The sequence below is a fragment of the Electrophorus electricus genome, chromosome 3, assembly GCF_041902795.1.
Source record: "Electrophorus electricus isolate QZ-2024a chromosome 3, ASM4190279v1, whole genome shotgun sequence".
NCBI lineage: Eukaryota > Metazoa > Chordata > Actinopteri > Gymnotiformes > Gymnotidae > Electrophorus > Electrophorus electricus.
Genome location: NC_137499.1, coordinates 38,299,136 through 38,322,003, shown reverse-complemented (window position 1 = coordinate 38,322,003; position 22,868 = coordinate 38,299,136). Strand labels below are relative to the sequence as shown.

Here is a 22,868-nt window from a genome sequence, read left to right as displayed (position 1 = left end):
AGATTCCTCCTCTCTTCTCCAAATAAAGCAGTTAAAATTCAGCACAATGACTGATTACTCGATGACTCAGAGCACAAGAGGCTGGATCTAACGGAGCAGGGCAAAAAAGTTTGACTAAGGAAACATACAAGTACTTATTAATTTATTTACACAATTTAAAATACACAAATACAGTGGCAATACAAATGAGGAGAAAAACCTTCCACAGCAGGAAGATTCCCATAATTCCATCTGATACAGCACAGTGTGGTGATTGGGTAATTCAGAAGGCCCGGCCAATCAGTCTTGGCTCAAACGAACCAGCAAAAATGTTTTAAAATGTTGTAAAAAAAATAAAAATAAAACAAAATTAAAAAAGTAAATTAAAAAAACAAAAACAAAAAAAACAAAAACATAACTGGATGTTCCCCGAGTGGGTTTGCTCCCACACTGAAAACTATGGGAGCCATTTTTGCTTTTTTCTTTTCTGAGACCACCGGAGGAGCGAAAACACTAACTTAACAAATCTAGAATGGAACAGTCCCTCACATCTCTCTACACACTACCATTTTCCCCATACTCCACACACACACACACACACACACACACAGGTTATGTTAAAACGGCACCTCGCCATCACTAGGAACATCCTATATACATGACAAAAGAAGAGTTTCACCACCGCTACACCCTGTCCCCGACTACACAAACGTCTACGCTCTACTTGGATGGCCCTGTGGACAGGCAGCATGACTGTCACTTCCTCTAAGATTAGAAGCACAAGTAACTGTAGAAAGTAAAACTGAGATGAAGACTGGAGGAAATGGCTCCAAAAGCCTGTGTAACACTCAGCAAATAAAACGATCTTAATTTTTTTGTAAAGAAAAATATTAAATGAAATTTAGTTAAAAAAAAAAAAAAAAAAAAGTTTAGTGGGCATGGCTTAAAGAGTCCTGATGACTGGTGTTCATGTCACTCAGACTGAGCTGGAGCAAATCACCACACATTCCAACTTCACTTCTGAAACCAGAAGCCAAAAACTCACACTGCGTAACTGGCCATGAATAGAAACAACCGATTCAGATACACGTTTGTCCAGGATTTTCACACCACAGTACAGTCTTCCCAACATATTCTGTTTAAAGTTAAAAAAAATCCCAACATGCTATTTAAAAAAACAAAAAAACAAGTAATAAACAAGTAGCGCGCACACACAGCGCATCCAATGGCCAACAATCTACCGTACAGTCAAATGTGTTGTGGATCAAGAAAGACTGGCTGCAAGTTCAAAACAAACAGCACACAAATTTTTCCACAACATATGCGATTTTGCTTTCCATCGCTTGAGGGAATGAAAGACAAAACTAAAAAAAACTTTTTTAAAATCAATCAGAAAGTCAACAATCAGGCTGATGGGCACAGAGAAAAACTGATGGGCACACAAAACTGAAAATAAAAGCTCACCCACAATGCCTGAAGATGTGGTACTGGATGGTACTGGTGTGTTATCAGACTGCTATTTAAACATTTTATTTGCCACCTCTTCCCTAGGCTTTACTACACCAACAACAGAACTCAAGAACAAACCTTCCACATGTAACAAAGTCCTGTGGAACTCCATTCAGGACCCCCACCTTCCTGCAAACATAATGGATATGCATCTGCTATTTTTGAAGTCTAAAAACCAAAAAGTAATAAATCTTCCCAGTTCTCCGATTTGGACTGCATGGGTAGTTTCCTTTCTGTCTGTAGCATACGTCCAAACCTACAGATGTGTTTTGTATGTCTGATTAAAAAAAGAAAAGAAAAAAAAGCTTCTACCCACTCTCCTTAGACATTTAAACCACCTGAACTCCCAATTTCAAGTTCTTAAATGCAGTTCAAAGCAAAAATAAACCTGTAAAAGAATGCAGCCAGTGGAAACAGTTAAATATTTGTTAAACAAAAACAAAAAAAGCCCACAAAAAGTTGAAGAAGCACAAGATCAATGGCTATTAGTACAGCTCAATTTCAAGCTGGTTGAGTCATTTCTAGTCATTTCTTTTTTCTTTTCCTTTTGTTTTTTTTTTGCAACAGGTGAGCAAGAGTGTCGTGAGGGTTGAACTGGGGTTGTGGCACAAGAGACACTTTGCTTATGAGGGCTCCAGGACAGCAGGAGGAAAGTCCAGGCCCCCCAACAGCACAAGACAGAGTAAGGCAGGAATGGCCACGCCCGCCCTGTTCTGCCCCGCCCATTTCACCAGAGGTCTTCTTATGCAGCAATGTGAAACAGCTCAGTGTGCTGCAACTGCTTTTTACTTTTTTTTTTAAATCATCTACTGTGATGTGCGTGCAGGTGGCTGGATCAGAACATGTTCACATGAGCACATGTGCAAGACTGATCGAGAGAAAGTGTGCGCGCGCGCGGGTACGTGTCTGTTCATCTCCCTCAGCAACAAGTTTGTGTTACTTGGCTCAGTTGCACTGGAAAAAGAATAAAGAAATAAAGTCTGTGTGTGGCTTTGATTTGCAGATGCCGGAGAAGTCCTGGTGCAGAACAGGGCCGCTGATGGTCTGCCTCCTGGTGGCGTGTGCAGCACTCATCGAGGTACAGCTGACTGCAATCCGCTGGGGGTCACGCGGGAAAGGGCCTACCGTGGCACAGAACAACATACAGTCAGCAACAATCAAATAAACAGAGACAGGCACTCTCCGACCCCCATGAACCTCTCACTTCCTCAAATACCCACCCACCCACACTGGGTGGGGGAGACGGTCACCACCTCAAACATTCTATTTAAAATCACAGGTAACTGCAATAGTAGAAAATGTCAAACAGAGAAAGAGTGAGAGAAGGATGTAAAGGTTTAGTTTGGACTGAGTCTGTTACAGTCTCACAGCTTTGGATGCAAAGTATCTCCGGTCTAACCTGGCTGAAAACTGTTACACTCAGTAGACCTTCATCACTTTGTTCCTGTACTTCGATGAACTATGGTCCAGTTCGCCAAACAAGCTACAACAGTTACAGGTGTGGAAATCAAACACAGTGTGAATAATGCCAGGTGCGGTTGTTTATGTTGACAAGTGTTCACTAGCAACATTGGTGCGTGAGCCAAATGAACTGAAAACCTGACATGGCTGGACTGGTAGACTTAACTACAATCCATTGGGTTTTTTTTGAATAGTGCATCCAAGGCTCATGGTATTGGCCTTAAGCACAGACTCTGCGTTCTGGGTGCAAGACACTGTAGTTTTGCTAAAACACCGCCGTCTGAAAACATGGGGGCCAATCAATATTATTGATTTCTGTCCGGGCATGTGAACTGGCATTTAATTAGTTCATTTCTGAGCAGCATAATTAAATATGCGGATGCATGCGTGAGTCCTGAATATACATTTTAATTAATTGCTGGAGGGCTTCCTTACAAGCCCCTCTCCATAGCCTTACTCATGAATATACATAGACGACTATAAACATTATATATTCACACACTTATGTGAACGTGAAAATATAGTACACAAAAGCAGCAAGCACATTTTTTTTTTATTTTTAATTTTTTTTTTTAAGTGGCTCTCAGCTGTCCATCGGTGGATTTTATGTGGGCGTTAAACGACAAAATCAAGCGATGACAAGAAGCTGAACACAGAAAAAGGAGAGCATTTTTCACACTGCGCTGACAGAGCTCTGAGACTACACAAGGCCCAGGAGGAGCAGGGGTAGAGAATTCAGCCAATCACAGAAGGGCTCTCCTCTAGAGGGCAGCAGTAATCCATCTCTGCCAGTGCCGAGGAAACAAAAGAGCCGTCAAGGTGTGTGTGTGTGGGGGGGGGGGGCATGGTGAAACAAAAAGACATCAAGGTGATGTTGGAGAAATCTTAAGAAGCTAAAAATATAAAAATAAAAAGTATGGATTAAACTGCTTTAAAATCCACACACTAAAAGGCTGTACAGCTTCACACCAATATCATGACTGTAAACAGCAGAGAGGGTAGGCAGTCTCAGCGCCGGAGAGAAGTGAGCAGAACACCAGGCCCAAGCAGCGTGCTCAGGGTGGAGGAGAGAGAAAAGGAGACATCCTTCACTCATCACACATCCTCAGCGCCCACGACCTGCTCTCATTAAGTACGATGGCGCAAGAAAGGTAACTACAAAGTTCATGCCAAAGTAACTACAGAGGACTTGGCACAGCATGCAGGTGAAGGACAACACACACGTCAGAGAAACAGCATGGCAGGTCAGAAAGGCTCTGAGACTCAGGGGAAGGTTTTTTAGGACATGGGTTAGGCCTAGTTCTTTACTGAATACCCCTCTTCATATTTGAGTGGATGCTGCACGTGTGCGCGCACACACGTATATGTATATAAAAATAAAATTTAAAACGGGTTACTCCAAAGTGACTTTTTTTTTCCCTTAAAAACTGCTTTGTTCAGCAGGACCCAGGAGTAGCCAAAGATAAAATCACCATAGGAGGTTTTCCTTAACTACGGTGTTGCCTTTGACTGGGCTTTATTGCTGAGAGGCCTGCCCACACAGACAGGGAGAAGAGAGAGTGATGTCGAGCTGGTGCACCTACCGTCTGTATACCCTACAAGCTGAGGGAAGTTCCCACATAAACTCATGTCTTTAAGGTCATTTCAGGTTCATAGGGTGCATGTTTTTTGAACAGGAACTATCCAGCTCTATTTAGAATCAAAGTGTTAAGCTTCAACCTCATTTCAGTGTGTAGCACACACACTTCATTTTAAAGCCAGACCAGACAACTTGCTTGACCGGACTGATTCTAGACCAGTTCTCAGATCTGTCAGTAACATGGACCAATGCCAACAGCTTCTAGCTAAACCAGAAAACCCCACACACAACACTTTCACATAAACAGTCATAAAAAGAGTTTCATCTGATTAGGAGAAAAAAAAAAAAGTAAATATTATTTGGTTGTAATGTTACTAAAATACTTTGGCCTCTAGGAACATGTCTGATGGAACCTGCTAGAGATTCTTGCTAAAACGGCAGTGTGATATGTGAAGGCACGCAGTCCTGGCAATGTCTGTACGGTATTACTGGAAGACTGCAGTGCCAGCAGAAGGGCGGAGGTGGAGGGACCACATTTCCATGTAAGGACAAAATAATCTTTTCCCACGCTCTTCATACTACACTTGTAATTAAATGCAACCAGCCTCGTCATCGTGCTATACATACGAGTACTGAACACAGAACGACTGATGGGTGAGAGCAGCTTCCTTTACACAGGGCAGTTTAAGCAGCACTAATCTGGCCCAGTTCTAGTGAATGCATGCGGCCTGTGGAGCAGACGTATGTTCAGCTCTTTCTGGGGCCTCGGCTTCAGAAGGGACAAATTTACATCACTATGGACACAGTTAGTTTGCATCTAAATCTCCAAGCCCATCCCGACAGGGAGGAAACCGCCAACGACTGCAGACAGTTGTGTGTTTAGGGGGCTGTGGGCACCTCTCCTTTGCCCGATAAAACTGAGGCATGGCCCCCCGCACAAATCCCCTTATGCCGCATAGTGTGTATTAGCACAGCCGCATAGGGGCTAAATATATCTCAACATGCCAAGGTTCACATGGAGCTTTAATACAGTCAAATACTGGATACAGGCATTCCACCAGCTCCACAAGGGTCCATCTGTGAGCAGCAACAGTCTACCAAACAATTTCTTTTGTTCACACAGACTGATTTTATTCTCACCTAAACCATAGGAACAGGGAGTCATGCACAAAGCCTAGGATGACAAAACCCCTCTCTCAGCCTTAGCCAAGTAACCACAAAGTTACAGACCGAATTTGAATGTTAGAAGACATCCTTCATTTAGATCTTGATCCATGTCTGCATTTCATGTTCGATAACAACAGAGGAATATGTTTAGGCGACACCCTCAAGTCAACAGGAGTAGTGTGTGTGGAGACGGGGGTATGTGATGCTGGTTAACGTGAGTCAGGGCAGGGTGAGGTAGACGAGGTTGTCCCCCCCCTTAGACTAAGCACAAGAAGGTGCAGACAGGGCAGACAAAATGGCACCCAGCTGTCACTCACCAGGTGCCGCCTCTCAGAGCAGAGCGTGGCGTGCAGTTACTTGCCGTGGTGATCGATGAAGGGAATGCTATTCTGAGAGGGGTGGGTTTGGGAGTGGGGGAGACATTTATACATGAAGAAAGGTAGGGTAATGTGGGAAGATGCATTACACACAGTGCACGGAGTAGTAACACTTAGACTGCACTCAGGAAAGGTGAACTGTGATTTCTTTCGAGGTCAGAGCACTACGTAACTTGAGAATTTTATGCGACAGATTTATCTGCAGGTCTCATTTTTCTCTAAATCCAGGTTCTGAATTTATACCAGTGATGCAATCCCCAGTTTGTGCCTACAACTACTCTAGACATCAACAGCAAAAGCCAAATCTGCAGAAAGGTTAATGGCCTTATAAAGTACGAAGGCTTATATTTATGAATGCGCCAACTGTGACCCCATGAGACGTGCATGAAATAAGTCACCAAGGCTTTTTAACGTAGCATGCTAACAGCTACTGAAGCCAGAAGTCAGTCGGCAGGGCATCTCTATACCAATCTCACACGCAGCACCTCAGCTGTGAACACCAAAGATACAAAGATGTGCAGATATAGCTGGACGGTGGGTTAAAAAACAACAACAACAACAACAACAACAACAACTCTAGTATACAGCACTAGTAAAGGTATGACTAAAGGCTCTGATGGCTTCAGTTTAAAAAGGTCTTAAAGATATTTTAACGAGGGACGATTGTTAAGAGCAGGCCTCATTACCTGTGAGGTGGACATTCGTGAGGTGTCCTGTCTTCCGGTCAGGTCAGAAGAGGAGATGTTCACTGGAGCGCCACGGTGTAATCTCATACTGACCTTCCTCTCACGCTCCACTCCTGACACATCCAGCCAGCCAATCAAAGCAAACAAGAACATTAGTGTGCAGACAAGAATTCAGGGCAACAGAATGCCATCTGTTGATGTGTGATTTTCCTTTACCCCATAATTTTACCAGGAAAGGTATGAAAGGGAGACATTCTACTTCACACGCAAAGCCTGCATTGTGTGGTCGTGGCCTTTTTTTTGCTACCTGGGGCAAACCAGCACATCTCTACTCTGTGGGTGTAAACACAGAGCTTCCTGCTGCAAAACATGCACTGCAGCACCCAGAAACACAGCCAGACAGAAAACTGAGCACCATCTTAACAGTTCATTGTCCCAGTTCACTATATTTAACCAGTCCTTCACACCAAATGTCCTCGGAGGACTGGGATCAGTTCAATAAAAATCAAACCTGCTGCAAAAACCTTGAGAAAAGGAGTTTTTATGGGTTTATTTGTACATCAGACAACGCCCCCCCCCCCAAATCACTACCATCTGAAAAAGGAACATCACTTCATCTGTGAGCACAACACGATGTCATATGACTTCCTGTTTAGTGGGAAACCGAGTGACTGCGTTACCACTTCCTCTCAGCCGAGAACACAAAGTTGCTAAAAACTGCCTGGAGCAGCCGACAGCTCCTGAACACTGCAAATGTCGTCAAAGCCACAAGACCCATGCCAAACTGAACCAGTGAAAACTGGAGAAAAAAATACGAGCCTCAAGTATGAGAACTGAGCAGCATGATCCTGATAACACTATTGCATCTCCCAGTTCCAGCTGTTGGTGGGAGAGGCTCTGGACCAGTGTAATCTTTTGTGTTTGTGTACGTATGTCTCCTGCAACGTAATGCTGATTTGTTGCTGATTACAGATTTCTTCAGTATCAGGGTGAGTTGTTTCACTACAAAGGTTGAAATCAAGGCTGACCGGTATAGACAAGTCACTGGACGAGTGGGTGTTGCCTGAACATACTCGTGCTGTGTCTAGGAGTGTGGGCGGTGCTTGAGGAAGGGTTTTCACCTTTGGAGTTTGCCGCCTTCCGTGTGAATGTGTGTGTGTGTGAGCGGTGTCACGTGTGCACGGTCACCTGTGTGGGAGGTTGGTGTAAGGGGTGTGGGCGGAGCTACATCCTGCGCTGCTCTGGGTCTACTGGAGGCAGTGGGCATTCCCCTGGTGCCCGGGTTCCTGCCATGCCTCAGTCTGTCCTCACGATCCCTCCTCTCCCTCTCCGCATCCTCCGCCACCCGGTTCGCGCCCTGAATGGCGAGACACGTCACGTCATCACCACACGCAAATCCGAAAGCAGCCTACCGGCACCTGACTCCTCAACCAGCGCAAAGCTGGGACGTTCACCGGTGCCCTCTCGTTGTGGACACTTACGAATTTCAACATGTTCCAGTCAAAGACGTAGTCGTAGGAGAAGCCCTGTCTGTGGAAGAGATTCCTAAAGAGCTGTCTCAGGTACGAGTAGTCGGGCTTGTCATCGAAACGCAAGGAACGGCAGAAATTGAGGTACGTGGCGAACTCAGCTACAAGAGAATGGACGGGGGACGAGAGTAAGCACATTTTTCCGTTAAATACCATGGAAACCTAATAAACCAACAAGCAGCAGAAATAGCCTACATGGGTATCCTTTGCAGAGGACTTCGATGGGAGTGGACATCTTCTTCTCACTGATGCGTTCATATTTCTGCCTCTTGGTGGCAGCCTTGAGGCCCTGCCAGGGCAGAGAGCCCAGGTTGAAATACATCAGCACGTAGCCCAGGGACTCCAGATCATCTCTTCTGGACTGCTCTGAGGGCACAACAGTCCAAGATGGAAAAAGTCATGTCAGGTCACACTTAAAGCCAGTCTAGTGAAGCAGATTCACTGTCAAAGCAAAAATGAACACAAAATCCAATGCATCCAGTGCCTAACACATCTGTATGATGGGTAACTGATTAGAGAAAGTGGCAGTGGAGTGCATAAACCTACCATCAGTGGTGTGTGTGTGTGTGTGTGTGTAGACCTATGTCCAATAAGTCCAGGTGTGCCTTTGTGTCTGTACCTATGCCCAGGTGTGTGTTGATGGAGGCATAGCGGGCGGTGCCAGTCAGGTTCTTGTTCTCGCGGTAGGGGATGTGCTGGTGTGTGCGCGCGTCTCTGTATTTCTTGGCCAGGCCAAAGTCAATGATGTAGACCAGGTTGCCCTTCTTCCCCAGACCCATCAGGAAGTTATCGGGCTTCACGTCACGGTGGATGAAGTTCTTGGAGTGGATGTACTCGATGCGGCTGATCTGGGGACAGGGAACAGGTTGAGAGAGAGGGAGAGAGGGAGAGAGAGAGAGAGAGAGAGAGAGAGAGAGAGAGAGAGAGAGAGAGAGAGAGACACGCAGACACACTTGTCATGATGTCAACTCCGCAATGCAAAACAGCCAATGAGTGAAGACAGAACAAGAAGGCTTTGGACAGCAACATGCCTTCTGGCACTGAACGCTACATCAAGCCACAGGTGAAAGAGGAACCATGGTAGCCATGTAAACAGCACTCAGATCTGATCCTGTAATACTGGCTCCTTTAATCGCCAACCCAGGAGCAGACACTGACTGTAATTAACAACCCCCCACCACACACACACACCCCCGCACACCCACCATCTGGTCAGCCAGGAGGAGAACCGTCTTCAGGCTGAATTTGCGGGAGCAGAAGTTGAAGAGATCCTCCAGACTGGGGCCCAGCAGCTCCATCACCATCACGTTATAGTCGCCCTCTGCACCACACCATTTGATCGTTGGGATTCCAACTGGGAAAGATGGAAAGACCATTAATCAACGATAACAACAAAACACAAATCTGCACCATGACACTGAAAAGTATCTTCATTTTAGAAACTATTTGGAAAATAATTACGGATGATAATTCCAAAAAACACTCAGACATGCATCATTTCATGACTTAGCAATTTTATGTATCGAAACATACATCTGCCATTGCTACTACACTAACAATATTAAACACCTGTGTTGAAATCCCTTCTGGGTAGAAGGGACACCGTCCTGTCTATGCGACTGTGCTAGATGAACAGCAACCGTTTCCACACATCCATAAGTAAGAAATCAATGGCCAGAGACAAGCTCGGTCGTTTTGGGTTTCTAGACTGCCAGACACGGAAGGTGACCCTCACCACAGTTGATATTCGCCAGTTGAAGAGGGGGGGGTTGGGGCGCCCATTTGATTCAGTCCATGTGGCGGCACGATAAACCACCACACGGCGATCCGGACCATATACACGCCTGCGCTTGGATGCTCCATGACCGCTGCTATAAAACACATCTGTGGGATAACCTTGCACGAGGCATGGGGGGGGGGGGGGGTGGGGGGGGCAAAGGATGAAGCAGGCCTCAGCAGGAGGGCAGCAAGCCAATCAGATCACTCGTACACAGTTCCTCCTGCACCACAGACCCGTCCTCTGCCCCATTGGCCATGGTTCAGCCACCAACATGCCATGTGATATAGGAGGTTCATAGGCAACATACAGAGAGCAATACAGCACAACCGAGTTACAGAGTAACTGCAATTATCTGTGGATGTTATCGCAAACATGCATCAAAAAGCATGAAGGCATCTATTAACCGTGTGACTAATCTGTATTTCAGATTAAATAGCTGATACACACCTCCACAGAGAACAAATATTTCAAGTTTGGCATAGATGGTCTCAACATAATTTAAAGGTTTAAAATCATACAACACTGAAATGTCATTTAGTAAGGTCCTCAACTTTTTGGTTAGTAAATTAATAACTGAAGAGACTTGGAACATTTTTCAGTTCATTATATTTTGCACTCGTGTTCTAGTTGCTAAACACTGGGGATTGCACTGGGCAGCATGTTATTCTGTTACAACACCTAAGATCTTAAACACTACAGAGACAATCCAAAATAAATGCTCAAAGGACTGCAAACTATGGCCCTATGAAATCAGTTATACCCAGCCCCAAACCCTTCCTGTAAATCCCATTTTATTTTCTCATTTTTGGCTTTCCACCATTTTGTTTCCCCCAATTAAAATTAAGGCTTAACAGTTTTTCCTTAAAAGAAACTACAACTAGAACATTTGTAAACAAAGCCCATTGTAACTGCATCCAAATATGACTATTAACTGTCAATCAGCAGCCATCATTAAGTGTAGACACGCAATTTGCATCAGAAACTGAACGTCAAGGTTCAGGAATCTAAAAAAATATTAACTAAATAAAGAGCTTTAATATAGTAAGTGTCTTCTTTTCCAGTATATAGTATGTTGGAAAAACTTGCAGAACAGCTGGTGCCCTGGCTCATAAAAATCACTGGGCTAATGTGTCGTGAGTGTTGTAATAAGCCCATTTCACTGCAGACACGGTACCGTGCCACAGCACGTCGCAAGCAACGCTCTCCTACATTAATCAGCATAACCCTGCTTTCCTCAGCAGCGTAATGTTCACAGCAAACAGACACACGCATTAGCTCTGGTTTTGTTGCTTGCCGTGTGTGGCAAACATTGTGGTTTCTAATCAGAAGCAGTACAAAAATGAAGCATTCTGGCTATATAATGCACAATTCCACAGTAAACCTTTCTTAATTTTTTTAAATTATCTTGTTTGAACTTTTCAAAGGAAAACTATGAAAAAAGTCAGAACAGCAGCTGTTTTACATTAAACCATGTAAGAAAACCAGTCACCATTACAAAATACATAATTATTTAATTAGCTGCCCCCACAGGAGAAGGCTACCGTAAAGTTCATTCCAATCGTCACTTTTTTTTTTTTGCACCATCGTGGTGAGTCAGTGTGAAATATAAAGCCTACCAACTTGTCGCACCGCTTCTGCCACAAAATGGGCTTTCGTTGTTTTTTTTCCCGCCGTTTTTTGGCTCACCCGAAGTTAGTCTCAACACTACTCCCATGCTAATAGCTAATCTTTACACACGGTGATGCATGTGCACATAGACACAAGCATCATGGGATTTACAGTTCGTGGATAGTACAGGGACATGTTTAAAACAGGAAAACTGTGTCCTCACTCAAAACACAAGACCATCGCCAACTCGACACAGGAGCTAATCTTGAATGAATACACCTTCTCAGCTATCAGCAGGTCACAAATAACGTTCATTCAGTAGCAGTTTTGTGACGTCACTCTCCAAGTTAGCAAAAAACAAAAACAAAAACCAACCAACTTGCCCTTCTAATGGTTCTCATTAAACACGCCGAACCCTGATTCGGGTTCTTTATGGAGAGGATCCCAGAGCCATCTTACTTTTGGGAAATTATAATTATGAGTTGTTGTTTTTTTGGGCAAAAATATATCCAAGACATCTCTAACACAGGGAACATGACTGTACTTCCTGAAATTGATATTTTGGGGGTCTGGTGATGTACATACCTCCACCCATGTATGGGGCCCTCACACAGAAATGATTTGGGGAGACGACCACAGACGAAAGGCTCATCACATCACAGGAAGGCTACCGTGTCTGGGTAGCTGTTAACTGCCCTGGTGTGGGTGTGTGTGTATGTACTCATTGCCTTCTACAGCAGAGCTTTCATTGCTCAGCATTTCTGTAGCACACATCTTCCAGGTCAGCTATTTCTGAGCAAGCTCAGGAGGGTAAATATATCCCGCCAACCACCCCCGTCTGGGTCATCCTCTATGCTATGCAAGCCTGGCTCTAATCCTGAGCAGTTTTAAATGAATGAACCCATATGAAGGAAGGCACCTGGGACTGAGCGTTTGTATGTATGAGCACAGGTGAGTAGAATCCACACCGTGAGATAATACAAAATCAGTGACTGATTGTGCTTCGGGCGATGCGCTCTCTCTCTCTCCCTCACACACACACACCCCCCCCCCCCGTGTGATAGTGTAAAGACAGTATTCATCCGTTGCTGAATAAGGCAGAGTAGTAGAGGAGATGCAGTTAGGGAGAAGGAAGACTGAAGACGTAGCCCACCCCCACCATCTGGCCTCTCCCAATCACACACACAGACAGACAGAGAGCAAGCCACCACAGTGTGTGAATGTTGTGCATGTACAGTCATGCTATTGTTAGTGTGATGTTCACAGTGCAAAACAGAACGAACACCGCAGGGATGTGCACACACAGTTGCTGGAAGCAGGCCATGCCTCTAGTTAACAGCATGCATTTACCTAACTACAACTAAGACACTTGGGGCCATTACCAGCTAAACTAAAAGAAATGTATCCTTCAGGAACCTCATTCATATTCATATCATTGATTTATGGCAAGTAATAATGTATAATGAGTGGAAAACTCAGGGATCAAGAGGACATGGAGAAGGCTTGGCTCACTGTGAGAACATCCACCAATAATCCAACTTCAGAAAGGCAAGCTACTCACACCTCAGACTGACGAAATCAGATTAGAAATTTTAAAAATCCTCCCACTCACCCTTCCCCACTATTTAAAACAAGAAAAGAAATCAAAAATCAACAAATAGTGTTTGTTTTACAACAAAGCCTTGCTTATTTATTCTTTTCTAAAATTGAAGGGTTCCAAACAAGGGAAAAATTGGGCAAATGCTTACGAAGGACTGGATCTGTACTAGTAATATTACACAGCACTAGATGTAGTAGTGATGGGGACTTTGGTAAACATGTAAAGCTCAATGAAGACCAACCTAAGTTTGACAAGCTTGACCAAAGTATGTGTCTTTCTGGGGTTGAGTTGCTGGTTGCTGGCAAACAGACATGTTATAATTATTCAACACCAAATATACATTTGCTTAATGGTTTGCTTGTGTTTTTTTTTTGTTTTGTTTTTTTTAAATGTGCATTTATTGAAAAAAATAAAAAACTTTAAAAGTAACAAACAGCAAAAACAGATGTTGAGGCACAGAATCCAACAGTCATTAGTAACATCTGACCACCAAGTTAAACTTGGAAGCTTCTGATGAGAATTTAAAAATGAACCAAAAACAAACAAAAAAACAAAAACAAAAAACACATACAGCTCTGACCACATGCTGTTACTTAAGAGCACTTCTCTGTGATTAATTAACCAGGCATGACCACAAACCATTCCATATTTCTTGCACAATGCATCACTGATGCTACTAAAGCTAGGTTCATTAGAGGTCGTTTCTATAGATGCATTGTCAGTTTAAGAAGTTTCACAGACTCGAATCCTCTGTGATGCGCGCTAGTTTGATTAAGAACAGATTCACACAAATGTAACTAGTGAACATCAGGAGCGTTTCCAAGGGCAGCCCATCCACTCGCTTTATGTGGACCGGCAGCACAATCAACACCGTGGTGAATACGAATTTCAGTGGTTCTCAGGATGACACGCAAAGCATGGAAAGTCCGCCGTGGACGAGCCGCTGGGAGCGATGCACGCACTCAAACCTGAACAAAGACACGCTTAGTGGAGTGTGGCATGCTGACTCACAGCGAGTACTGAGGGGCAGCAGGCTGCCTCACGCGGCCTAACTAACGCTTCTTTTATAGAAAAAGTGTTACAGTGCAGCAGGTTGATATAGACATCAGAACACTACCCAGTGTAACTCAAAACATGGGAGATAGTACGGCTATTCACGGACGCAGTCTGTGTTGACTTAAGAGATGAATGTTGCATCACCTTTCAACATCTTTAACTCTAGTCTAAGGTACATCCCCATTTCCAAGTGATCATGTGCCACCAATTTCACTTCAAAGGCTCCATGCCAGATCAAGTCAATTATTCTGAATTAACGTAAGCCTTGCTATAGCAAACAAATCAATAATTCAAATGTCCTTAAAATTACCAGACAGCCAACGAAGCCAAGAACCAGCAATCAAGGCCGATCAGTGAAAATGGAATAACAATTATCCAGAGTAGAAGCGTTTTACCTTTACTACGTACAATTAAATCACCTCTCCAAATTTGGTGCCCACTCTTATAAAGGTTTTGACCTTGCATTAGACAATCACCACACACACACACACACACACACACACACACACACACACACACACACACACACACACACACACACACACACACACACACACACACACACACACAGCTTCAACAATTGAAAATTACTCTGAAATTGCTCAGCATATTTTGAAAATACGGTGAACCACGGTGAACGTAATCACAGTGGGTAGGTGCATGTGCACTGAGGCTGTATGCAGACATTATGAAGCTTACAGTAATTTTCCTAATAAGTTGTTGGGAATGCTACTGTAAACTCCAAAAAGGTACACTCCAGGAGCTCGTGGGCAGGAAGCAGCAGTGCATGCTGGGACATCAGGAATGTACCTCCTCCTTGCATCATCTTGTAGATCTTGCTCTCTATGTGTAGCTGAGGGTGCTTGGTTTTCACACATTCCAGCTTGATGGCCACCTCTTCCCCAACAGAGATGTCTGTGCCTGAGAAACAGAAAGAAATGGGTCAGGCACACAGGACAGCAGCCTGCTTACAAAGGAATTATGGGCATAAATGGGAGAAAACAAAAAAAACAAAAAAAAAAAAAAACACACAAACAGCTGTGAAGAGCGTAGAGCCAAAAAAAAAAAAAAAAAAAAAAAAAGCAGCCCCACCCCCACCCCAAAAAAAGGGTTACTTCCAGGTAGAAAATCAGACCAATAGACCTTGATGACAACACCGTCATACCTATAACATTAACAGAGTCAGCAGGCTTAGGACTTCATATTGAAATTTCTCATTGTAATCACGATATGCTGCCATATCATGATGGCACCCATCTCTCCTAGTCAGGGCTAAGAATCGCTGCCTTCTGAACACTTTATTGTATCTTTACACAGATATTTAAAATGAAGCAATAAAAAAGTAAACCCTCGAGAATGACGTGATACATCTAAAATACACACTCAAATATTCTCCACTGGAACACCACTAAAACAGTGCCAGTGTGTGCTTTGTTCAATAAAGATACATTTTTAATACTGTTGGCTTATACATTTATCACTGGATTTAAAAAAAAAAAAATGTTGCCAAAATTTGAGATTTAGGACATACTGCCTCACTCTGCTACAGCTTACAGAAAGATCAGTCTACACCACCACCTCCTGTCAACCATTTGGCCACAGTGAAGATCCTAGCAGGGAGAAATAGCCCACTGAGAGGCACTCAGGCTTAACCAGCTCGAACCGCAACATGACACCACTCCAAAACCAAATTACAGCCGAAGCAAAAAAAAAAAAATAAAAAAAAAAAAAAGAGGCCCACAAATAACAGGAACAGCTTTCTTGGGAACTGAGCGTACACAGTGCACCTCGGGGGAACGTGACGTTAAAGGCAGGCTGAACGGTAGGGCCATGGAGGATGTCTGGGGGATTCAGTGTGTGTTGTGTGTACACGCACACGCGCACCCATACACGCACACGCACAGCAGGCTGGGGCAAGCAGGTCTAAAGTTGAGAACACATCCCTGGCCCACTCCTTCACCCCAGGGCCTTGCCCCAGCGCAAAGCTCACATTCGAGGTCCCCCAACACACTAGGCTCTTCCTCGGGGAGATAAGGCCCAGGGTGAAGAAGCGTTGGGGGGGGGGACTGGACTCCAACTCATTATTTTTAAGTAGAAGCACACCTAAATCTCTTTTTACACAGGCAGCTGTGCCCATAAATGTTCCAGCATGGGTTTGTGTGTAAAAGCCAGCTGGAGACCAAACACTGAAAAAAATGATCAGGCAATTTGCCAAAACTAGACCTGGTAAAATTCCCAACAACATTTTATGATCAAATGTGAGCAATAACCCAGACATTGTGGGATGATAAGTTAATGACGCTTTCCTGTGATGACGTGTTGTGATTAGACTGCTGATGCGCAACAGGCGTCTTCCACCCTGTACATCAAATCTTGACTTGCTGGGATTTTCAAGTCACACACGAACACGCAAGGCCAGGCAACCCTAAGGGGGAGACGCAGGGAATAACGACGTTTCGGGTTTCATATTGGAAAGGGAGTTGTGCGGTTCCATTGTCTTTGTCAGCATGCGTAGAATAGAGGGAGTGTGAAGGAAGAGTTCCTGCGGTCACTGGGAGATGCTGCTGTTCCTCCCTCTCAAACCAACCAGGATAAACGGCCACGGCTTGTTACGCAACATCTAACGACGCCTCTCCTCACACTTGCATCTGCCCAACTCTGTGATAAACACTACTTCATCCAGAACAACAGGCCACTATACCAGTATCCCGTTACGCGAGTAAACAACACATTTGAAACAGCATTAGAATACAACAAGGACCATATAAACAATATGAAGAACTGTTCATCTACACCCCCCCCCCCCCCCGGCTCCCAGAACGTCCCAAATGCTTCTCAAATTCTTTAAAGAGCAGTCATCCACTGAAACACACTGTCTTAAATATGCAAAGTGCAGCAAGTCAACTTCAGTGTTGAAATAGTAACAATACTTAACACAGTGCAGTGTTACTGCGCTAATACACTCCAGTGGAACACAGCAGCCAGGACAGAATGCAATCAGCCTAAACCTGCCTCTAGTCTTTCAGGACCACACCACCACAACAATTATACTAGCAAAGTGGATCCCTACCAGTACTGGAAAAGCATCCACCTACTGGGAAAATGTCTCCCACCCAACACAAAAACAAACTCAAATATACAAAATGTATACCAACTTCTTCGGTAACACTTATAAGTAAAAGAGCTTTTCCTGACACCAAAGACAATAACCCTGGTTAATCTAGAACTTTCTTTATCAGTTAGGCTGAGCACATGACAAACTAAACATTTAAAAGCCAAATGGAGAAAAGTTCTACAAGAACTTGGCTGCGTCTGAAGACAAAGTGGCCTAATTACTTCATGGCGAGATTAAGCACCATTTTTATAATACTGGAATAGGTTTTAAGGAAAAGGCTTGTGTCTGTAAAGGACACTGCATTATCAATGGGGTAGGGTGGAGTGAAAGATAGACAAATATTGTGATAATGTTGTAACATTGCTGACGTCAAAGTAAACAAAGATCCAGGACTGGCCTTTGCCATGTGATTCAGAAAACGAATGATTAGATTAAAAAAAACAATATCCTTCATCGCTGGCCCCAAGCACCACTGTATTTACATAGATATTACGCTGGGTGACAACAAACTGATTAGCAAATCAAAGCAATCCAACTTCCAAAAACCATACTACTGTAAACAACACCTGCAACTTATGAGGTACAAAAATGCCACAATATTTCTACCAAAACACAAAAGCCCGCAGGTAATGAACTCGGTGCCCAATCACAAGGTCCTGTGCTATCAAACTGGTAAAGTTTAAAGTGGGCTTGGCACAGGGGCCTCTAGTGGGCATGACTACAGCATGGTGCTAATAACACCAAGGTCATGGGCTTGATTCCCAGGCAGCGCATGTACTGTCATACTGATAACTAATTAAGTTGCTCTGGATAGGAGCGTCTGCCAACTGCCATAAACGTAATGACTGTGGGGCGAACCCACGTTGGTGCTGCCACACCAGTGCGATTTCCATCTAAATTGAACAGTCCATTGTATGGAAGAGGCTGGAAGTCATGGATGACAGACAAGGCCGCAGGGCTCCTGAGTCACGCACGGATGCAGGCGGAACTCTGCTGCACCTCCTGAAGACTCCTCCTCGAGCCGGCGGAGGGCCAGACTCTACGCCCAGGCCGCTACAGGTAGACCTGAAGGTATCGGCACATTTCCGTAGCACACGCGGGCATGTCTGGACCTGGGACCAGCCTTATCACATCGGATAAAGTCCACACACACAAACAATATGAGCAGAGTCAGCACAGACATGCATGCCCTCACGTGTGTCAAACAATAGCTGTCAAATCTGGAATGACAGCGTTTTTCTCACGTCACAGTGATTTGGAGGGACCGAGGAAGTACTGATGTAGAAAACATCCTCCATTACCTTGTAACACCAGCATAAACCCATTATGTTCCACTTCCAAATAACCATCTGAGTTTAAAAGTAAGCCAGCTGATATCTTTAGAGGAATTTAGATCTGCTCTCAACATATTCTACTTGTTCCACTACCAGACCTGACAGTGCACTGGGCATGTTCAAACACGTTCCTGTTACACAAGAGGAACCCAAGCTTTGTCAACTCGAATTTGTGCATTCAAATTATTCAACATCATGGTGAGCCCAGGGAAGATGTTAAAACAAAGGTTTTATATCCAAAGGTTTTGTAGACTACACCAAAACACTTTCTGGTCACAAATACGGTTTTCGAATTCTTAAAAATATACATAAAATTAATTATACCAGATAGCATTCTATGTAACAGTCTTACCAGATTAACATGTTCAGACCTCTCAGCCTCAAAGCAGCTGCCATTACCCCACCCCCCAAAAGCGCACACTCACCAAGGATCTCCAGGGCAGACATGGGGGTGAAGTCTGCCTAAGGAATGAACTAACTGCACATGTACGATTCATCTCATAAGAGCGCCAGCCACTCAGTCTGACTAATTTTTTTTGCGAAGGACGACAGATATTTTTGCGCTACAGACTCAAATTTCATTTCATTGTAATTTGTATGAGGGGGCTGGTGGGAAAAGAATCCCCTGAGAAGTAGAACAGCGGAAGCAGGAACTGGAATATGAGGGAACACACAAAGCCTATCAGATTTTTTACCCCCCACAGGAAGGTCACACCAACTGGGAGAGTGATTAATGACATGGTGAATAAAACCAATTAGACCTGTTTTACAACATCCAAGACACATGTATAATAAGCAAAGCTTTAAGAGTCAACAATGACATCATACATGTTACAAGCAAAAGGAGGAAGTCATGGTTGAAGCCAGACATGCCCCACTATGTTGACTGGGTAACAATTGTGCATGACACATTCAGTTTATCTGGGCTGTGAGAACATCCCCACTCCAGGTCCTACCGTGCAGAGAATCCTGCATTGTTTGTTTTTCTTTTAAAAATAAGGCCTGATGGCCATTTTTGATCAAGTCAGGCCATCACCCACCTCCCAATCAGCCCCAGCTGCATGTCATCAGGCTCAAGTTCACACATTGGGGTGGGGGTACTGAATCTTTACATAAGTCCATATGCTAAGTAGATGGACTTGTTTCCAGCAAACCAACTGAATCACCAACTGTTTTGCCACTTTGCACTTCACAAACTTGGACTGTACCAACACCAAGTTATGGCACCACAGCCCATATGAGATCCATAACCCTGCAGAACCAAGTCAAGCCAGGGCGTGAAGATCTGACAGAACAAAACCATGGATGGGTCTTATCCACACATACAAACAGCTGTGCTCAAGTTTATCTGTTTGAAAAGGTTCTTTTTTCAATGAGGCTGGCTACTTACAGCACTGAGCAATCGTGACAGTACAACATGCAGCTTTATAGTGCAGCCCTAAAGACTGTCCTCTGGCACCGAGGTGTGTTTATGGTGTTTCTGGAGCAGTGCACGGAGGGGCTGGGGGGGAGGTCGGAAGCGTTCTGAATCAACACACTCCTGTCCTGCAGCAGCGATCTCCTCAGATCACAAACACAGCACATGTGTCGGCAATTACCTCACCGCATACGGCTCCACGATCCCTACTTTTGAAAAAGAAAAAAGAAGAAAAAAAAAAAAAAAAGAAAACGGTATGAGACGCACAAAGGTCCCTGGATGTGGCTAGAGAGTGTTGCACTTTATTACTGCTCAGTTCTACGCACAAGTCAACCAGGGACGAACGCTAATATAATGGCATCATCAGTGTGTGTTTAACAACAACAAGACACTGAAACTTTAACGCAAAGGAAAACCCATGACAGAAACCTGAGCCTGGCCAAACTCGAATATGCACAAACAAATGATTCGATTTGAACAATGGGGCTGAGGCATGAAAGGTGACAGTCACTTTCCAATAAGCAATGTTGTTTATTAAACACGAGGGACTGCATCTTCTAAGTCTCAACAAGACCATCACTCCCTGGCTGTTAAGCTAACAGGACATATATGACCAAGGACACCTACATTATAGAACTCAACAAAAAAAGTGAGATGGATGAATTTCACCTCTTCCACCCTCACAGGTCCAACAGATGGCTGATGATGATGATGATGATTATGATTAAACACTCAAACATTTGCATTTATATGATGTTTTGATGTGTCATAAAATGTACAGCAAGTCTGTTTACACCACTATTTCAATATAATGTCACCCTGCGCATCAACCCCCATATACTACCTCTTAGTCAACAGTACACAGAACCATATTTTCCATGGCATTACTTGGCTCTCTTAGTCTTACTAAGCATTAACTAAGAAACACACAAATATTCCTTTAGAAACTCCTGCTTGCCTTGCCCAATAAATGTTAGCATATTAATTACAAAATGTGTAATTTTCCGGCCACATAATATATACCTATTTCACGTACACCAGAACTTAGCCTATTATTTTAGCCAAGTGGCCCGCATTTTGCATTGGTACGAATAAAGCAATAAAACTGAACATGCCAGCTGACTGGTAACCGAGGTAAGTCAGACGTGTCCAAGCTCACCCTTAAAGCAAAGCTTCACTGACGACAGCGAGAAACGGACAGCGCACTTAAATGCAATCTAATGCGCGTTATCTTTCACAAGTGCGGTTAGGTAGCCGACTATATTTGTTAGGTACCGAGAAAGCCTTCGAGGCATTAATCTGGCAGTTATTTGAGTCTTATGTGGGTTAAATTTGAAACAGCTCCCTGTCAACGGGTGTGTCGTTAAATTTTAGCTTAAGGGCCAAATTTGGTTTGCCAGCTTGCATAAGTAAGTGGCTAACCTCGCTACCTCGTTAGCGAAACAAACAGGAACGAAACTGGTTAGGTCCACCAACATATTTAAACCAGCACCAACAATCGAGCTGGTTCGTGATAATTAGCAAGATATTTATTTGTCCTGCATGTATAAACTCTTATTTGCAACAAGACCGTGTCGAGTCGACGGGTTACACACATCGAGGCTAAAGCGACCTTCAGTGGCAGCTAGCGTTAGCACTCAGCTAGCTAGCTGTTAGCCAGGTATTTTACTAAAAACCAAACATTACTAGAAAGTAACGTCAGCCTGATCGGTGTAGGCGACACACGACGGTTACCAGTGGCTTGAGTCGTCTATGAAACGACATGGCCAGGTAATGTTTTGAAGCACTTACCCAAGTAAATGTCACCAAAAGATCCGGAGCCAATTTTTCTTCCCAACCTATATCGGTTCCCCACTCTTAACTCCATTGTATATGACAAATAAAGCCAGCTAGCAATGCGGCTAGCTCTATGAGCGGCAGGTTTATGTTTATATCTGGAGGCTGACTTCGATAAAACGCAGGCAATTAAAAATAAATTCAGAGCAGGTTCAGTATCCGTCTATTCTCCTCTGTCCAAGCCAGTCTTCAGATTTACAGCTTTCTTGCTAGCTAGCTATTTCCCCTCAACAATTACCCAGTTTTCACCATTTGTTTTCTAACATTCCGAATATAGTATTGTCAAAATATTGTACTTGTTATAAGGCCTGAAGTGCGAAATGCATGTTCCAGATGGTTTTAGTCTAAAAATCAATACTTTAAAAAAGGATGAAGGTGGATTTTTAAAAACTACCCTTTCTTACTCCCGTTTCTCTTCGCTGTTCTACTTACTGTTTGCTAGTCTGTCTATGTTCAGTGGAACGAACATCCTAGGTTGAATAATATGCCGTACACAGAGACATCACTTCCCATAGCAACAGCAGACCACGGCCTTTGACTGGATATAAAATAAAATAAGGGGATTAGTTGGGAGGGACTTGGAGAATGCTTGCACAATAACAACAAAAGGCTTGGTTATATTTCTATTGTTCGGAGTATGCAGACCTGTCACAAAAATAGTTTTTTAAAGATGCTACCTTGAATTAAATACTTCAGTCTTTTAATTTTTGAACATTACCAACTGTATAAAATGTTTAAAATAAGATGGAAATAAAACAAATACTTGATTCACAAACTGAACAGTAGGTGACTTATATAAGCAGTCCCGTAATCATATTTGATAGGCCTATTGTGT

At 43.7% G+C, this 22,868-nt stretch overlaps 1 protein-coding gene across 4 annotated transcripts; it reads right to left on the bottom strand.

The window, feature by feature from the left end:
* Positions 1-125: 125 nt before the first annotated feature.
* Positions 126-22,495, bottom strand: csnk1da (casein kinase 1, delta a). Of its 4 annotated transcripts, XM_081711477.1 has the most exons (10): positions 21,989-22,495; positions 15,142-15,252; positions 9,493-9,641; positions 8,907-9,135; positions 8,483-8,653; positions 8,240-8,388; positions 7,947-8,115; positions 6,759-6,871; positions 6,013-6,084; positions 126-2,609 (listed from the first exon to the last, which is right to left on the bottom strand). In XM_081711477.1, exons 1-9 carry the CDS (start codon positions 22,062-22,064, stop codon positions 6,049-6,051), a joined length of 1,203 nt encoding a protein of 400 aa, XP_081567603.1. In that variant the 5' UTR covers positions 22,065-22,495; the 3' UTR covers positions 126-2,609; positions 6,013-6,048. The 4 variants fall into 4 exon arrangements, with proteins under 4 accessions (XP_081567603.1, XP_026870492.2, XP_081567605.1 ...); XM_027014691.3 differs by lacking the exon at positions 6,013-6,084 and having other exon boundaries at positions 21,989-22,493; XM_081711479.1 differs by lacking the exons at positions 6,013-6,084; positions 21,989-22,495 and having other exon boundaries at positions 15,031-15,147.
* Positions 22,496-22,868: the final 373 nt, after the last annotated feature.